The sequence below is a fragment of the Trachypithecus francoisi genome, unplaced genomic scaffold (genome assembly GCF_009764315.1).
Source record: "Trachypithecus francoisi isolate TF-2019V2 unplaced genomic scaffold, Tfra_2.0 Lachesis_group15, whole genome shotgun sequence".
Classification (NCBI taxonomy): domain Eukaryota; kingdom Metazoa; phylum Chordata; class Mammalia; order Primates; family Cercopithecidae; genus Trachypithecus; species Trachypithecus francoisi.
The window spans coordinates 66114065-66133888 of NW_022681460.1; the positions used below are offsets into that span (position 1 = coordinate 66114065).

Here is a 19824-nt window from a genome sequence, read left to right on the forward strand (position 1 = left end):
CCAAAAGTTGTTTTGCGAAAAGGAGACTGACGAGGAAACCCGGAGGAGTCCGCCCAAATATGTGGAGAGAAGACCCCACCGCGGGCGCCCCCTGGTGGATAAAAGGGCCGCTCGGAGAGCCGCTCTGCTCTCGAGACGGACACAAACGGGGCACAAAACACTACACTGAGACCGTTCTGAGGGACAGGCTTCCGTAAAAAAAGCCAAGGGCGGACCAGGGTTTTCAAAACCGCCGCGCCGGGGGCGGGACCAACCAGGACTTTAAGTCAGCTGGGCGGCCTGGCGCCCACACACCGGCCGGAAGGAGCTGCCCGGAAGCGGGAGCGGCGCCGGCGAGATGACGCAAGAAGGGTCGCGCAGAGGGTGACGTGTGGCGTAGAAGACGCGGACAGCCTGCGCCTGTCAGCCCCCCCGGGGTTTGTAGCAGAGGAGGAGCGGGCGCCATGGCGGTTCTGCTAGAGACCACTTTGGGCGACGTCGTCATCGACTTGTACACCGAGGAGCGGCCGCGTGGTGAGGCTTGAGCCCTACTCATCTGTCGCCGGGGCCCCCGAGCTTGTCCCCCTACTTTCCTTTCTCTGCGCAGTCCAGGGCAGAGATTGACTGGAACTCGAGCTTCTGGGCTGCTGGTGCCCACGACTGGGCTATTTTATTAACCGGCCTTGGCTAGAAAAGTTTTTGTGACGAGAATTGTTTGAGCCTTGGCAGCCCTTCTCCCCTCTCTTTTGCTGGCCAGTCCGGTGGAAGGTGCTTGCCTTTGGGGCGTGTGTGTGTGATTTGAGCTGCACATACAATACCCGTAGCTTTTGTGCCTTTATTGTGTTTACTCGTGAGAGGAACACAGCAACGTTGCTTGGTGTGTAATCGGTTAAATCTTGATGAAGGCAGTTAGGGTGTGATTGAAGCAGCGAATGTGGGCATCACACCTGGGTGGAGGAGGAAGAGGTTGTCTGGAGTGTGGACTGAGCCTTCGAGGCACTGGGCTAAGTCCTGGGCTTGACTTCTTGCCCCTGAGGGTCTGATTTTCCATCGGGGGAAATAGACACAGGAACCCATTTTAGTTTTATATGTGTTATGGTAGAAGAATGTATAAGTTGCCATGGAAACCAGAGGAGGGCGTCTTCTTTGGTGGGGGTGGGAAGAAGCAAAGCTTCTATAGAACACTTGAACTAGTCCTTTCAAAGATGAATGGGAATGAGGGTTTTCTTAGCTTGGACTCTTTGTTTGGAATTTTCTGGAAACGGCAAGTAGTTTGGTGTGGCTGGAAGGACTGGTATGAGTCGTGGAACGGTAAACTCGAGTGTGGTCGGATACGCTTAGGTCAGGTCGTGAATAGTCTTGAGTGCCCTACTGATGATCAGAGTCCTTGAAGACTTTAAAAGCAGTATTGAGGCATGGCATACTTGTTTTGAGAAGATAATAGGCAGTAGTGTGGAGAAAGTATCAGAATCAGGAAGAAACTTACACTAGAAGAGATTAGTTACAAACAGGGTCCTATTCACATGGAATGCAGAACCTATCAAAGAAGGTGAAATAAGTCGCAATATTGTACAATAACTACCTCCTGCTGTGCTCCACTTTCCACCGCATGCAGTTATTCCTCCCTCTTCTCCACCTGGTAGAAACACTGCAAACTCTCCGGTACCATTTTTACCAATCTTTTGCTGTTCCTTCTAACCAGTATTCCTCTCCACTCTTGTCCTTCTGGCAAACTTACTGCTTTTTATCTAAATCTCAGATCAAGCGTCATCTCTTCTTTGAAGCTCTCCCTCCTTTCTTTTTTTTTTTTTTTTTTTTTGAGACAGAGTCTCGCTCTGTCGCCCAGGCTGGAGTGCAGTGGCCGGATCTCAGCTCACTGCAAGCTCCGCCTCCTGGGTTCACGCCATTCTCCTGCCTCAGCCTCCCACGTAGCTGGGACTACAGGCGCCCGCCACCACGCCCGGCTAGTTTTTTGTATTTTTTAGTAGAGACGGGGTTTCACCGTGTTAGCCAGGATGGACTCGATCTCCTGACCTCGTGATCCGCCCGTCTCGGCCTCCCAAAGTGCTGGGATTACAGACTTGAGCCACCGCGTCCGGCCGCTCTCCCTCCTTTCTAAGCAGAGTTACCTGAGGTTTCCTCTGCTCTGTCTTAGGTCTTTTATAAACCACATGACACGTTTTATTTTAACATTTACCTATTATCCTGGAGTTGTTTACAAGTCGTGTCCTCTCTCAAGAATGTAAACTCCACTGAGAGCAGAAACTATACCATAATTATCATCTCTATATCCTGAGTACCTAGTACAATGTCTGCTACTTTTAGGGCACACACTAGGGGTTCATTATAATGACTAATGGATATAAATGTATTGTATTAGTTAGGACCCTTTGTCCAAGTGACAGAAACCCAACTCAAACTGGCTTAAACAAAGAAAATAATTGGTTGCCTCATAATACTGGGGTAAGCTTAGTTTTAAGGGTGGTTGAATCCAGTGTTTCAAATAATATTTAGGGAATTTTGTTTTTTATCCATTGATTTTGCTTTTCTTTGAGTTCCTTTGACGCTCTGTCCATGTAGAACAGCACCTGGCAAAATGAATGGGCCTCTTTCCCCAGAGCTGTGAGGAAATAAAGGCGGGGGATAGAGCTACCCCACCCAATTAACAAGCAGTGGTTCTGCAAAGATAAGCGCGTAACACCAAAACATAAGTCCACCCCCTGTACATATTTGTAAGCATATGACTGGAGATCTGCTTACGTGTGTACCTGCTATATTTATACTCACTTATCAATCTATGATCAACATATCCAGACTTACCTACCTTCCTTCCATTCTTTCTTCCTTTTCTTTTTTAACTTATTATTATAGAAAATTTAAAACACAGATGTAGAGAGAATCATGTAAATGGACTCTCATGTCCACATGACCAGCTTTGTTTAACAGCTGTGAACACATAGCAAATCTTTCTTCATTTATAATACACCCACTTCCAGTGCATCTGTTTAATCTGTAATTACTTCAGTACGTATTTCTAAAATGTAAGGTCTCTTTAAAAAAACAAAAAAATGGAACTATGAGCTTAAGTACCACATAAGTGACAGGTTAAAAAAAGAAAAAAAAATTTGACAGGGAAAAGGGAAAAATACTAAAAAAAAGAGAAAAAGTTGTAAAAAAAAGGATAAAAAAACAGAACCACAAATCTCATCACACTTTGAAAAAACTAGCAATAAGTTTTTAGTATCATTTAAACTCATAAACTTTAAAAAAATTTAAATTAGGACCCAAAGTCCATATATTGGTTAAAATGTCGCATATATGTTTAATCTATTGGTTCTCCCCTTTTTTTTTTCTTGAAAAAAATATGAGAATAAATCTGGGTGCTTTGTCTTGTAGAATTTCTCTTGTTTTGGGTTTGACTGATTATTTACTGGGTGCGTTAACATATTCCTGTGTCCCCTCTGTTTCCTATAAATTGTTCTTTAGCTTCAGAGCCTTGGTTAGATTCCAGTTTAAGGTTTTTGGCAAGAATATTTCACATGAGATAGTGTGTTCTTTCAGCTGCATCACATTCAGGAGGCACTTGATATCTGGTTGACTCTTTCTGTGATGTTAAAATTGATCAGTGGGTTAAGGCCTTGTTGCCCTTGTAAATTGTTCCCATCAGATTTTGATGAAAGACCTAAAGATTTTGGCAGCCATTGATGATCATTGCCTAAATCCATTATTTTTGTTTTCTAGTAAAAGGACCACTCCTATATGTTAAACAGGAAGCCCAGAAATATATTCAAGAAAAACAACTGCAAGACTGATATTCAGCACTCTTGAACAGCTCAGCCCCATCTTATCACTCCAGTCTGTTAATCCTGTATTACTCTGTAATACCAGACTATTACAGAACTTTGGTCTTTTGGACCTCCCCTAAAACATTTAAATTTCCATTTCCAGACCTTTTCATAGTCTTCCAAACCTAAAATGCTCACCCTTCACTCTCTGCTAGTCCAGTTCTTTTAATGCTTGCCTTAACCTTCCCTGAGGTTTTCTAATTTCCCTAGCCAGAAACAATCTTTTGAACTTTTGTGGAATTTTTAAAACTACTTTTAACCATTTTACTATGTAAGTGGCACACATGTTATTAATTAGATATGCCCAGTATGTAACTACTTGTGTTCAGATGTAAGGACCCTAATTTAATGTAAGCTTTTTGAGGGCAGGAATTGCCTCATACATCTTACAAAAGTCTGCCTGCTTTCTAACTTAGTGCCTTAAGAACTTGTTAATGTGTCTTTCCATGACTAGACTGTGAACTTTTTGAGAGCAGGGACCACAGTTTAATGGCATTTGTGGTGGCAGTGTCAGGCATCTAGAAGGTACTCAGTAAATGTTTATTGGATAAGCAGATTAATTTATATGAGAAAGATTGTTCATAAGTGTATGGATTTTTTTTTTTTTTTTTTTTGAGACGGAGTCTGGCTCTGCCGCCCAGGCTGGAGTGCAGTGGCCGGATCTCAGCTCACTGCAAGCTCCGCCTCCCGGGTTCACGCCATTCTCCTGCCTCAGCCTCCCGAGTAGCTGGGACTACAGGCGCCCGCCACCTCGCCCGGCTAGTTTTTTTGTATTTTTTAATAGAGACGGGGTTTCACCGTGTTAGCCAGGATGGTCTCGATCTCCTGACCTCGTGATCCGCCCGTCTCGGCCTCCCAAAGTGCTGGAATTACAGGCTTGAGCCACCGCGCCCGGCCAAGTGTATGGATTTTTATAAAGGGCTGTTTATTATTAAAGAAATGACCTGGGATGTTTGACTTTTTCCTAATTGATATAATCTGTATCCATTTTTATATATTTTGCTAGATCCTTTCCTATTACAATATGCTCTTTAAGTGTTCTTTTTTCTCGTAATAAAATCAATCCATCAGTAAATTATTGCTTATCACAGATAAGTGTCAGTTTTCTGTATTAGCCCAGGTGCCCCAAAAGTCCTATAAAAGAAAGAAAAAGGTAATTAAAAATGTTTTTTTTTCCCCCTAGACGTATTGCCCTTTTATTTCATTTTATTTTGAGACGGAGTCTCACTCTGTTGCCCAGGCCGGAGTGCAGTGGTGTGATCTTGGCTCACTGCAACCTCCAACTCCTGGGTTCAAGTGATTCTCCTGCCTCAGCTTCCCTAGTAGCTGGGATTATAAGTGCCCACCACCATGCCTGGCTAATTTTTTTGGTATTTTTAGTTGAGATAGGGTTTCACCATATTGGCCAGGCTGGTCTTAGACTCCTGAACTCAAGTGGTCCACCCACCTCGGCCTCCCAAAGTGCTGGGATTGCAGGTGTGAGCCACGGCGCCCGGCCTACTGCCCTTTTTTATAGCTTTGGATGTTTGACTTTTGTTTTCTTTTAATGGTAATTTAGAAATTACATTTTACTGTGGTTTTACTTATTTAAAAATGTATTTGAGGATTACTGTGATAAATTTGGTATTTACTTTTCTTTCAGCCTGCTTGAATTTCTTGAAATTGTGCAAAATAAAATATTACAATTATTGCCTTATTCACAATGTACAGGTGAGTTGGTAGATATTAGTCTTTTCCTTTGTTATTGGAACTATCTAACAAACTCTGTGAATTAACAAAGAATCCTACATATTACAGAGGGATTTTATCATACAAACTGGCGATCCTACAGGGACTGGCCGTGGAGGAGAGTCTATTTTTGGGTAAGTTGTTTTATTTATTTATTTATTACCTCTGGAAGGGCAGAACAAATTCTTTTGTTCTTAAATGAGGAAAAATATAATTGCTTATGCTTCAATCTGCATTTTAAAATATGGTTTAAATTTAGATTTTTCCCCCAAGTTCCCTAAATGTCTAGAAAAAAAGTAATATTTTGAATCCTGTTGGCATTTCTGTAAAGAAGTAATTGGTAACCCTGTGTGTTACTAGTACTTCTGTATTTCATTTTGAGAGTACTTACATTTTATAACCTTGTATGTTTTTTCAGCCAACTGTATGGTGATCAAGCAAGCTTTTTTGAGGCAGAAAAAGTCCCAAGAATTAAGCACAAGAAGAAAGGCACAGTGTCCATGGTGAATAATGGCAGTGATCAACATGGATCTCAGGTTAGGAAATGAGTAAGAATATGAGGTTTGCGTAGAAGTGAAGGACTGGAAGGAGCCCACAGAGTTATTTTTTAAACTATCCAGTAAGACTTAGAGGGTTTCAGTCAGAAATATTTGTTAAGGAAAAAAATGCACTTTTTCTATATTAAAAAAATATTATTCTTTTTTTTTGTTGTTGTTGAGACGGAGTCTCGCTCTGCCACCCAGGCTGGAGTGCAGTGGCTGGATCTCAGCTCACTGCAAGCTCCGCCTCCAGGGTTCACGCCATTCTCCTGCCTTAGCCTCCGCAGTAGCTGGGACTACAGGCGCCCGCCACCTCGCCCGGCTAGTTTTTTTGTATTTTTTAGTAGAGACGGGGTTTCACAGTGTTAGCCAGGATGGTCTCGATCTCCTGACCTCGTGATCCGCCCGTCTCGGCCTCCCAAAGTGCTGGGATTACAGGCTTGAGCCACCGCGCCCGGCCTTAAAAAAATATTATTCTTTTAAATATAAAGCATTCCCATTGTGAAGAATTGAGAAAATGCAGAAAAGTACAAAGAAAAACATTACCTACACCTCCACCGTCCATGATTATCACTGTCCACATTTGTGGCTCGTTTTTCAGTATTTCTTTTTATTTTATTTATTTATTTATTTATTTATTTTATGAGATGGAGTCTCACTCTGTCGCCCATGCTGGAGTGTGATGGCACGATCTCAGCTCACTGCAACCTCTGCCTCCCGGGTTCAAGCAATTCTCCTGCCTTGGCCTCCCGAGTAGCTGGGATTACATGCGCCTGCCACAACACCTGGCTAATTTTTGTATTTAGTAGAGGCGGGATTTCACCATATTAGCCACGATGATCTCAATCACTTAACCTCATAGTCCACTCGCCTTGGCCTCCCAAAGTGCTGGGATCACAGGCGTGAGCCACCGCACCCGGCTATTTTTCAGTATTTCTTACTTTTTAAAAATATTATGTAGAGTACCTTCTATTCATTGCCTTGTTTAATTCTCCCAACAACCCTGTTAGAGTAGGTACTTTTATTTTCTACTATATGCACATGAATTTGAGTTACGACTTGTCCAAGTATTTTATTTTATTTATTTATTTTGAGACAGAGTCTCGCTCTGTCAGCAAGGCTGGAGTGCAGTGGCGCCATCTCGGCTCACTGCAACCTCCGCCTCTCAGGTTCAAGCAATTCTCCTGCCTCAGCCTCCCTAGTAGCTGGGATTACAGGTGCCTGCCACCACGCCCAGGTACTTTTTGTATTTTTAGTAGAGATGGGGTTTTGCCACGTTGGCTAGGCTGGTCTCAAACTCCTGACCCCGGATGATCCACCTGCCTCGGCTTCCCAAAATGCTGGGATTACAGGTGTGAGCCACCGTGGCCAACCAAAAAGTACTTTATTACTAAAAAATACTTCTGATCATGTGAGTCTTCAGTAACTCATGATCTTTTCACTGGTGAAGGGTCTTGCTTTGATATTGATGGCTGTTGACTAATCAGGGTGGTGATTGCTGAAGGTTGGTGTGACTGTGACAGCTTCTTAAAATAAGACAACTGACTGGCACGGTGGCATACATCTGTAATCCCAGTACTTTGCAGGGGCAAGGCAGGCAGATCAGTTGAGCTCAGGATTTCGAGACCAGTCTAGGAAACATGGTGAAAACCTCATCTCCCCAAAAAAATACAAAAATTAACTGGGCATAGTGGTATATAGCTGTAGTTCCTGCTTCTTGGGAAGCTAAGGTGGGAGGATCACTTGAGCCCGGGAGGTCAAGGGTGCTATGAGCTGTGATTGCACCACTGCACTCCAGCTTGGGTGACAGTGAGACCTTGTCTTGCAAATAAATAAATAAGACACAGAAGTTTGCCATGTTGATGGACTCTTCCTTTCATGAAACATTTCTGTGTATCATACAATGCTGTTTGATAGCATTTAGTAGAATTCTTTTAAGATTGAAGTCAATCCTCTCAAACCCTGCTACTACTGTATCAGCCAAGTTTATGTAATATCCTAAATCTTTTGTTGTCGTTTCAACAATGATCATAGCATCTTCACCAGGAGAAGATTCCATCTCAGTAAATCACTTGACTGGGTGTGGTGGCTTAGGCCTGTAATCCCAGCACTTTGGGAGGCTGAAGCCGGCACATCACCTGAGGTCAGGAGTTTGAGACCAGCCTTACCAATATAGTGAAACTCCGTCTCTACTGAAAATACAAAAATTAGCTGGGTGTGGTGGCAGGTGCCAGTAGTCCCAGCTACTTGGGAGGCTGAGACAGGAGAATTGCTTGAACCTGGGAGGCGTGGGTTGCAGTGAGCCGACATCGCACCACTGCACTCCAGCCTGAGCAATGCGGCAAGTCTGTCTCAAAGAAAGAAAAAAAGGGAAAAAAACCACTCTGTTTGCTTATCCTTAAGAAGCAGCTCCATATCTGATTGGGTTTCATCATGAGATTGCAGCATTCAGTCCCATCTTCAGGCTCTACTTCTAATTCTCATTCTCTTGCAATTTCTACCACATTTGCAGTTACTTCCTTCACTGAAGTCTTGAGCCACTCAAAGTCATCCATGAGGGTTGGAATCAACTTCTTCTCAACTTCTGTTAATATTGGTATTTTGACCTCCTTCCACAAATCACGAATGTTCTTAATGACACCGAGAATGGTGAATCTTTTTCAGAAGGTTTTCAATCTACTTGCCCATATCCATCAGAGGAATCACCATCTATGGCAGCTATAGCCTTACAAAATGTGTTTTTTTATTTTTATTTTTATTTTTAGAGATGGGGCCTCACTACATTGCTCAAGTGATCCTTCTGCCTCAGCCTCCTGAGTAGCTGGGACTATAGGTACACGCCACATGCCAGGCTGTATTTCTTAAATAATAATACTTGAAAGTTGAAATTACTCTTTGATCCTGGCTCCTTAAGGACTGTTATATTAGCAGGCATGAAAGCAGAATTTTTATTTTTTGAGACAGTCTCACTCTGTCACCCAGGCTGGAGTACAGTGGTGCAGTCTTACCTCACTGCAACCTCTGCCTCCCTGGTTCAAACAATTCTCTTGCCTCAGCCTCCTGAATAGTTGGGATTATAGGCATGTACCACCATGCCTGGCTAATTTTTTATATTTATAATAGAGATGGGTTTTCACCATGTTGACCATGTGGGCCAGGCTGGTCTTGAACTGCTGGCCTCAAGTGGTCCGCCTGTGTCAGCCTCCCAAAGTGCTGGGTTTACAGGTGTGAGCCACTGTGCACAGCTGAAAACAATATTAATTTCCTTTTGTACGTCATATCCATCAGAGCTCCTGGGTGACCCAGAGTATTGTCAATGAGCAGTAACATTTTAAAAGGATTTCTTATTAAAAGTGCAGTAATATTAAAAAGGATCTTTGTTCTGAGCAGCAGGTCTCAACAGTGATCTTAAAATATTTGATAAAACCTGCTGTAAACAGATGTGCTGTCATCCAAGCTTTGTTGTTTCATTTCTAGAGCACAGGCAGAATAGATTTAGCATCATTGTTAAGGGCCCCAGGATTTTTGATATAGTCAACGAGCATTGGTTTCTTTTTTTTTTTTTGAGACGGAGTCTGGCTCTGTCGCCCAGGGTGGAGTGCAGTGGCCGGATCTCAGCTCACTGCAAGCTCCGCCTCCCGGGTTTACGCCATTCTTCTGCCTCAGCCTCCCGAGTAGCTGGGACTACAGGCGCCAGCCACCTCGCCCGGCTAGTTTTTGTATTTTTAGTAGAGACGGGGTTTCACTGCGTTAGCCAGGATGGTCTCGATCTCCTGACCTCATGATCCGCCCGTCTCGGCCTCCCAAAGTGCTGGGATTACAGGCTTGAGCCACCGCGCCCGGCCCATTGGTTTCAACTTAAAGTCACTAGCCTGTAACAGAAGAGTCAGCTTGTCCTTTGAAGCTAGGTGTTGACTTTTCCTCTGTAGCTATGAAAGTCCTAAGTGGCATCATCTTCCAATATAAGGCTGTTTCATCTACATGGAAAATTTGTTATTTCATGTAGTCATCTTCATCAGTGATCTTAGCTAGATCTTCCAGATAACTTGCTGCATGCTGCAGCTTCTTTTTTTATTTTTATTTTTTGTGACAGGGTCTCACTCTGTCACCCAGGCTGGATTGCAGTGGCGTGATCTTGACTCTCTGCAACCATCGCCTCCCAGGTTCAAGCAATTCTCCTCCCTCAGCCTCCTGAGTAGCTGGGATTACAGGTGCACACCACCGTGCCTGGCTAACTTTTGCGTTTTTAGTAGAGGCGGAGTTTCAACATGTTGGTCAGGCTGGTCTTGAACTCCTGACCTTGTGATCCACCTGCCTCGGCCTCCCAAAGTGCTGGGATTACAGGCATGAACCACTGCACCTGGCCACTTGCTGTAGCTTCTGTGTCAGCACTTGCCGCATCACCTTGCACTTTTAAATTATGGAGACAGCTTCTTTCCTTAAACTTCTCTTTTTTTTTTTTTTTTTTTTGAGACGGAATAATCCACTGCACCTGACCTCTTTCCTTAAACTTCATGAACTAACCTCTGCTAGCTTCAGACTTTCTTCTGCAGCTGCCTCCCTCTCTCAGCCTTTATAGAATTGAAGAAAGTTAGGGCTTGTTTGAAATTAGACTTTAGCTTAGGGGATCGTTGTGGCTGGTTTGACTTATGTAGATTATTAAAACTTTTCTTCATATCATCATTTAGCCTGTTTCATTTTCTTATCATTCATGGAATAGCACTTCTAATTTTCTTCAAGAACTTTTCCTTTGCATTTACAACTCAGCTATTGTTTGTTACAAGAGGCCTAGCTTTCGGCTTATCTTGGCTTTCAACATGCCTTTCTCACTATGCTTAGTCCTTTTTAGCTTTTGATTTAAAGTGAGAGATGTGCCACTCTTCCTTTTACTTGAACATGTATAGAGTTAATTGGCCTAATTTCAATATTGTTGTGTCTCGGGGAATAGGAGCACTGAGAGGGAGAAAGATGGAAATGGCTGGTTTTTGGATTAGTCAGAACACATACAACATTTATGGATTAAGTTCACCATCTTATATGGGCACAGTTTGTGGTGCCCCAAAACAATTACAGTAGTAAGATCAAAGATTACAGATCGTAATAACAGATATAATAGTAATGAAAAAGTTTGAAATCTTGTGAGAATTACCAAAACATGAGCCAGAAACATGAAGTGAGCATATGCTGTTGGGAAAATGGCACCAGTAGACTTAATACACGGTTGCCAGAAATCCTTAATTGTAAAAAATGCAGTATCTGCAAAGCGCAATAAGATGAGGTATGCCAGTATAAGCTTTGTACTTTTTACTTAGTTCTAGTAACAAGTGTCTAAGAATTGGTGCAGTAAATGTGGACTCTTAACTTTTGTGTATTTTTTTGTCAGTCTCTAACTGATTTCAGTTTGAGTTATGTATTATTTTTATGGTATTTATTATGTGTCCTTCTGTATAGTTTCTTATCACTACAGGAGAAAATCTAGATTACCTTGATGGTGTCCATACAGTGTTTGGTGAGGTGACAGAAGGCATGGACATAATTAAGAAAATTAATGAGACCTTTGTTGACAAGGACTTTGTACCATATCAGGATATCAGGTGTGGTTACAATTTACTATCTGAATGTACTAGAATGTTTTAATATTGAGATGTTTGACACGTAGTGGTACGGATAGGAACGGTATGCATAGGATTGGTTTGTGGATAATTCTAATCCCAAAAGTTGAATTAATATAAGACTGTAAGAATCTTTATAATAAAAAGGACCTTCTGTACTTTTATACTTGTACTAATTATTTATTTATAATTATGTTTGGAGGAATTACTTATTTTTATTTATTTATTTATTTATTTTTTGAGATGGAGTCCCCCTCTTGTCACCCAGGCTGGAGTGCAGTGGCATGATCTTGACTCACTGCAAGCTCTGCCTCCCAGGTTCACACCATTCTCCTGCCTCAGCCTCCTGAGTAGCTAGGACTACAGGCATCCGCCACCATGCACAGCTAATTTTTTGTATTTTTAGTAGAGATGGGGTTTCACTGTGTTAGCCAGGATGGTCTTGATCTCCTGACCTCGTGATCCACCCACCTCGGCCTCCCAAAGTGCTGGGATTACAGGCGTGAGCCTCTGTACCTAGCTGGAGGAATTATTAGTGCTTTAATTTAATTTCTTAATTGAGAAATAGGGCAAAAATACTAAGATTTAGACAGTTATATTAGTTTACATCTTAAAGTAATGCAGGGTAATAAATATGGTATCACTCAATGTAAAACAGCAACACTCACTGTGAAAGTATATCTAGGTTAGTAATATCCATGTGCAATATGGGTTTTTTTTGGCCTTAGAGATAATCAAATAATTTGTTGTAATCTATTAAAATAAATTATGGATTCTGAAATAACTTAAATATAACATTTTATTTGGATTTATTTTGTAAGGATAAACCATACAGTGATTTTAGATGATCCATTTGATGACCCTCCTGACTTATTAATCCCTGATCGATCTCCAGAACCTACAAGGGAACAATTAGATGTAAGTAAAGCCCTCTTGTGATTAAATGTACATTCATATTAATGTATGTACATTTGTATGGATTTATCTTTTTCATCTATTAATTTTTTCAGAATTATTATCTTGCCTAATTGTATTAGAACAAGTTGAGTTCTTTTTCTTTTCCACAGAGATACTCATTTTTCCAGCTGTCTTCTCATTTCCCTAATTTCCTTTCTTCAGTTTCTTTTCTACTGAGACAACCTTAGCTCTAGAAGCTTACATGAACAACTTGGGAAAGTGTTTTTCTTATCATCTAACTCTAGGAGTTTTCGAGGCCAAATTAAACTATTATCTTATGAGGTAACTTTTCAACTGGGGATACTCTGGAGCCAGGCTAGAACCCAGAAATTTCTGTGAAACAGCACAGACTTTTCCCCCATATGTTTTAAGGTTTATGTGGCTTCCTCAAAGCTGAATTTGTCTTTATGGTTGGGATTGGTGATTAATTCTGAAATCATTTCTCTTCATTCAGCAGTTAGAATTGGAAAATAAATAGTGTCCATATAAGTATTTATTTGTATTTATTTATTTTTTTGAGATGGAGTCTCGCTCTGTCGCCCAGGCTGGAGTGTGTGGTGGCATCTCAGCTCATTGCAGCCTCTTCCTTCCTTGTTCCAGCAATTCTCGTGCCTCAGCCTCTTGAGTTACTGGGATTATAGGCGCATGCCACCATGCCTGGCTAATTTTTGTATTTTTAGTAGAGACAAGGTTTCACTGTGTTGGCCAGGCTGGTCTCGAACTCCTGACCTCAAGTGATCCAACCGCCTCGGCCTCCCAAAGTGCTGGGATTACAGGCATGAGCCACCATGCCTGGCCTATTTTGATTTTAACAGAAGCCCACTTTGGCTTATATTTTAGAATTGATATAAATCAATTTTTGAAGGTTCATAAGTTTGTCTCAGTTGCTGTTCAGTTAATTATTTTAAAGTTTTTTTTAGAGACAGGATCTCACTCTGTCACCCAGCTGGAGTGCGATGGTGTGATTGTAGCCCCCTGCAACCTTGATCAGTTACTGTTTTAGCATGTTTGATATACCTAAGAATAAAGTATGTCTTCTATGTTTCTCAGATTTTTTTTATTCTTGAAATATATACGTCAGTAACTTCTGTCTTACAGAGTGGTCGAATAGGAGCAGATGAAGAAATTGATGATTTCAAAGGAAGATCAGCTGAGGAAGTAGAAGAAATAAAGGCAGAAAAAGAGGCTAAAACTCAGGCTATACTTTTAGAGATGGTAAGATAATTATCTTTGTTCAAATTGTTCTGTAATATATCTAATAATACTTATTGAGTATTTATTTCTGGCTCTTCGGTGGTCTTAAAGTACTAAAAATTGAGTTATGATTTTTTTCTAGTTTAAATTTGATACGGCATAATAATACATGTGAAAATAAATTTGCCTCTACTGTCAATATAGTGCTAAGTTCCTTTTTAAACAGTGGAAAATGGATCTCTGACTTATTAATTGAATTTCAGTTGTTTAATATTCATCTCATTTTTAAAGAGTGGGCTGAATTTTATGTATATTAAAGAATAGTTCTTCATTGTACCACTCAAGATTAAACAGAATGCTAGTTGTAGGGCAAAATAATAGGTAGACACTGAGCGCTCTAAAATATACTGTTTCTCTGTATTACTAACAATGTGAAGTCATTTGGGGAATAATAATTCAGTAGATGATTAATTGACCTACTTGGTGTTATTTTCCGTTTCTTTTTTTTTTTTTTTGAGACGGAATCTTGCTTTGTCGCCCAGGCTGGAGGGCAGTGGCATCATCTCGACTCACTGCAAGCTCCACCTCCTGGGTTCATGCCATTCTCCTGCCTCAGCCTCCTAAGTAGCTGGGACTACAGACACCCACCACCATGCCCGGCTAATTTTTTTGTATTTTTAGTAGAGACGGAGTTTCACTGTGTTAGCCAGGATGGTCTCGATCCCCTGACCTCGTGATCCACCTGCTTCAGCCTCCCAGAGTGCTGGGATTACAGGCTTGAACCATTGGGCCCGGCCTATTTCTTGTTTTTGTAGAATAGGCATACCTGTCGTATCATAAATAATAAATATTTGAATGAATGGATAACAAAGTTACTGTTTTATATAATAGAACTTTCAGATTTGTAGTCTGTTTTAACATTTATTTAATTATTATTTTATAGAGATAAGGTCTCACTCTGTTGCTCAGGCTGGAGTACAGTGGTGTATGATCATAGCCGGCTGCAGCCTCCAACTCCTCAGCTCAAGCAATGCCCCTGCCTCAACCTCCTGAGTTGCTGAGACCACAGTTGCACACCACCATGCCCTGCTAATTTAAACATTTTTTGTAGAGACAGGATCTCCCTATGTTGGCCCGGCTTAAGCTTATATTACCATCAGCTGTCTAAATGAACAAATAGTAAAGGCTATATAGTTCAAGAAAACTTTGCTGAAATTTAAAAAATTAATTGAAAATACACATTTAAATGAGCACACTGTGTATCTCACAGTATTGACCCTGAACACCCAACACCAAGACAAATTCTAAGAGAATTACTACACTTGAAAGATACGTTGAGCAACTGGGCAGAAAGAATAAGTTACTTATAAGGAAATGAATTTAGATTGTTATCAGACTTTTCAACAGCAACACTTTGGAAGTTTATGCCAGAAGAAAATGCATTAACGTACTTTTTAAAACTTTTTGTTTTCAGATCATTTCAAATTTATGGAAAAAAGTACATAGAACTTCTATATACCTTTTACCCACATTCACCAGTTTTTAACATACTGCTACATCTGTTTTATGATTCTCTCTTTTTCTCTCTCTCTCATTATACAAGCACATAAAGACATTTTTTTTCTGGCCTATTTGACAGTGGGTTGCCTGTTATTTCCCTTTACCTCTTAATCAGTGTGTATTTCCTAAGAGCAACAGTATTCAATGTGTGTAACAATATGTACTTATTCACAATGTAGTTATCAAAATCAGAAAATTTAGAAGTGAGAGAAATTACAGTTTATAGGGCTGGGCGCGGTGGCTCATGCCTGTAATCCCAGCACTTTGGGAGGCTGAGGCAGGTGGATCATGAGGTCAGGAGTTCGAGACCAGCCTGACCAACATGGTGAAACTCTATCTCTACTAAAAATGCAAAAATTAGCTGGGCATGGAGGCGCGCACCTGTAATCCCAGATACTCAGGAGACTGAGGCAAGAGAATCGCTTGAACCCAGGAGGCGGAGCTTGCAGTGAGCCAAGATCGTGCCATTGCACTACATCCTGGGCTCTGTCTCAAAAAAAAAAAAAGAAAATGAAAAAGGAAATTACAGTTTATATTCCAGTTTTGCTAGTTGTTTTAACAATATATTTTATAATTGTTTCCTCCTCCAGACTAGAATCCAGCTCATGACTTATCATCTGTTGCATTTATCTTATAGAATATTTTCCTACATTATCAGTGCCTCATGGATTCCTTTTTTGGTTTTGTTTTTAATAAATAGACAATTTATATAACAATTTTAGGATTATAGAAAAATTGAACAGAAAATACAGAGAGTTTCTATGTACTCCCACCCTCTTTCCCCAGTCTTGCATTATTGTGATACATTTATTAACAATTGATGAGCCAATATTGATACATTATTAGCTAAAATCCATGGTTTACCTTAGAATTCAAGCTTTGTGTTGTACATTCTGTGGAACTGACAAATGTACGATAGCATATATCTACCCTTACAGGATCACACAGGGTAGTTTCGCTAAGAAATCCCCTGGGCTCCACCTGTTCATCCCCACCCCCAACACCCAGTTCTTGGCAACTACTGATGTTTTTACTGTCTATACAGTTTTGGCATTTTCAAGATGTCATATAGTTGGAATTATAGCGTATGTAGCCTTTTCAGACTGTCTTCTTTTACTTAGCAATATGCATTTAAGGTTCCACTGTGCATTTTTTCTTTCTTCCCTTTCTCCTTCCCTTTCCCTTTCTTCTTTCCCTTTTTCTTTTCCTTTCTTTTCTTTCCCTCCTATTTTTTTTGAGATGGAGTCTCACTCATGTCACCAGTCTGGAGTGCAGTGGTGCGATCTTGGCTCACTGCAACCTCCGCCTCCCGGGTTTAAGAGATTCTCCTGCCTCAGCCACCTGAGAAGCTGGGACTACAGGCACGCGCCACCACGCCTGGCTAATTTTTTGTATTTTTAGTAGAGACGAGGTTTCACCATGTTAGCCAGGATGGTCTCGATCTCTTGACCTCATGATCTGCCCGCCTTGGCCTCCCAAATTGTTGGGATTACAGGTATGAGCCATTGCGCCCGGCCCTTTTTTTTTTCAATTTGAGACAGGTTCTCGGCTCTGTTGCACTGTCAGTGGCACAATAAAGGCTCATTGCACCCTGACCTCCCGGGCTCAAGTAATCCTCCTACCTCAGCCTCACAGGTAACTGGGACCACAGGTGTGTTCTACCATGCCTGGCTAATTTTATTTTTTGTAGAGACAGAGTCTCACTATGTTGCCGAGCCTGGGATTTCATTCCTTTTTTTTTTTTTTTTTTTTTTTTGAGACAAGGTCTCACTCTGTCACCCAGACTGGAGTGCGGTAGTGCTATCATAGCTCACTATAATCTTGAACTTCTGAGCTTGAGCAGTTTTCCTGCCTCAGCCTCTTGAGTAGCTGGGACTATAGGCACACGCCACCACACCTAGCTAATTTTTAATTTTTTTTGTAGAGATGGAGTCTTACCCATGTTGCTCAGGCTGATCCCAAACTCGTGGGTTCAAGTGATCCTCCTGCCTTGGCCTCCCAAAGTGTCACAGGCGTGAGCCACCATGCATGGCTGATAGCTCATTTCTTTTAATTGCTAAGTAATATTTCATTGTATGGATGTATCACAGCTTGTTTATTTTTTACCTATTGAAAGATACCTTGGTTGCTTCCGAGTTTTGGCAATTGTGAATAAAGCTGCTGTAAACATTTGCGTGCAGATTTTTGTGTAGGCATAAAGTTTCAATGCATTTGGGTAAATACCTAGGAGTTCAGATGCTAGATTGCATGGTTTAGCTTTGTAAGAAACTGCCAAACTGTCTTCTAAAGTGGCTTTACATTTTACATTCCTACCAGCAATAAATGAGAGTGCCTTTTGCCTCACATTCTTGCCAGCATTTGCTGATGGTATTGTTTTGGATTTCAGTCACTCTAAAAGGTGATCTTGTGTCCTTTGATTTTATTAACATGTTTCATCTTCTGTTTTCTAAGAACATCAGTTTCTCTTACTTTATTTGTATTTGTTTGTAATATACTGATAATTCAGCTAGTGTTTTGTAAAATTAATTTTGAACCTCATAGCTTTTATGAATGTTTTAAATTTCCTAGTAGTATTTTAAAGTTAGCTTTGACTAAGTACTATAGCAAGTTCTTTTTTGACTCATTAACTTTTTTTTCCTCATTTGTGCTTCCTTTCTGCCATTATAGGTGCTTTGGAGGAGTTTTACTAATTTGCTCTTCTCCTTCTGTGTTTTGATACTCTTTTCTTTTTTCTTTTTTAGAGGTAGGGTCTTACTCTGTTTCCTAGGCTGGAGTGCAGTGGTGTGATCATAGCTCACTGCTGCCTCAAAAACTCTGGGACCCAAGCAGTCCACCAACCTGAATAGCTAGGACTACTCACACTGCCATGCCTGGCTAATTTTTAAATTTACTATAGAGACAAGGTCTTACTGTGTTGCCTGGGCTGGTCTCAAACTCCTGGCTTCAAGTGATCCTCCTACCTCAGCCTCCCAAAGTGTTGGGATTACAGGTGTGAGCTATCATGCCTGGCTGTGATAGTTCTTATTGTACATAATGTTGTCTTTTGATATACTTCAGAAACATTGAGATTTTACTGGCTCTGTCGCTTCTTACTGTTTTTTATTTTCAAGATTTTGGGGGGAAGAGTGTGTTTATCCAAGAGGAGACACTTTATAAGTGATCTTGTCAGAAATAATATCTGAGAAAGTGTTTGAATATATGTATAAAGGAATGTTTTGCCCCATCTAAATGTGATAGAGTTGCATACATATATGTTAAAACTCTGATGATATGCAAGGAAATGACTAAAAAGGAACACCAAAAAGCAGGGTATTCATTGTCTCTGATGAGGAGGCAGAGAGATAATGGGATCAGGTGACATTTTAGTTCTTAAGCTAGGTGGTAGCATCATAGTGGTTTTTATTTTTATGCTTTATAACTTACATGTTCTTTACATAAATTCTTTTTTTTTTTTTTTTTTTTTTTTTTTTTTTTTTGAGACGGAGTCTCGCTCTGCCGCCCAGGCTGGAGTGCAGTGGCCGGATCTCAGCTCACTGCAACCTCCGCCTCCCGGGTTCACGCCATTCTCCTGCCTCAGCCTCCCAAGTAGCTGGGACTACAGGCGCCCGCCACCTCGCCCGCTAATTTTTTTGTATTTTTAGTAGAGACGGGGTTTCACCGTGTTAGCCAGGATGGTCTCGATCTCCTGACCTCGTGATCCGCCCGTCTCGGCCTCCCAAAGTGCTGGGATTACAGGCTTGAGCCACCGCGCCCGGCAACATAAATTCTTATCCTTTAAAAAATATATATCAAATACTTGAAAAAAGAAGAAGTAGGGGTAAAATTGGGCTTTGAAGCCAGATAAATCTAGGTTCAAATCCCAGCTCTGTGGTTTACCATTGTGTGGCCTTGGGCAAGTTACTTGTTTAACCTTTTAAATTTCACTTTACTTGTCTTTATTTTATTTGTTTTATTTATTTATTTGATGGAGTCCTGCTCTGTCACCCAGGCTGGGGTAAAGTGACATTAGCTCACTGTAACCTCCGCCTCCTGGGTTCAAGCGATTCTACTGCCTCAGTGTCCCAAGTAGTTAGGAAATACAGGTGCACACCACCATGCCCGTCTAATTTTTGTATTTTTAGTAGAGATGGGGTTTCACCATGTTGACCAGGCTGGTCTTGAACTGCTGACCTCAAGTATCTGCCCCCCTTGGCCTCCCAAAGTGCTGGGATTACAGGCGTGAGCTACCATGCCCGTCTACTTTACTTGTCTTTAAAATGGAAATTGCAGGATTGTTTTAAGAATTAGCGTAATAGACATGAAGCCCCAAGCACTGTTCACACAAAGTATGAGTTATTTAAATATTAGCTGTTACTGTTAATATTACTGTTAAGAATAGGAACAGTGTAGTTCAAATTTTGAAATCTTTTT

At 41.1% G+C, this 19824-nt stretch overlaps 1 protein-coding gene across 2 annotated transcripts in view; it reads left to right on the forward strand.

Annotated features, from left to right (window-relative positions):
* The first annotated feature begins 353 nt into the window (after positions 1-353).
* Positions 354-19824, forward strand: part of PPIL4 (peptidylprolyl isomerase like 4) — a 41947-nt gene continuing 22476 nt past the window's right edge. Inside the window, exons 1-7 of one of the 2 annotated variants that reach the window (XM_033235107.1) lie at positions 354-513; positions 5467-5534; positions 5622-5686; positions 5971-6088; positions 11543-11685; positions 12525-12621; positions 13759-13875. In XM_033235107.1, coding sequence (XP_033090998.1) covers positions 444-513; positions 5467-5534; positions 5622-5686; positions 5971-6088; positions 11543-11685; positions 12525-12621; positions 13759-13875 — 678 coding nt within the window. In that variant the 5' untranslated portion in view covers positions 354-443. The remainder of the gene's footprint in view (positions 514-5466; positions 5535-5621; positions 5687-5970; positions 6089-11542; positions 11686-12524; positions 12622-13758; positions 13876-19824) is intronic. The other variant, XM_033235109.1, reaches the window with a different exon arrangement.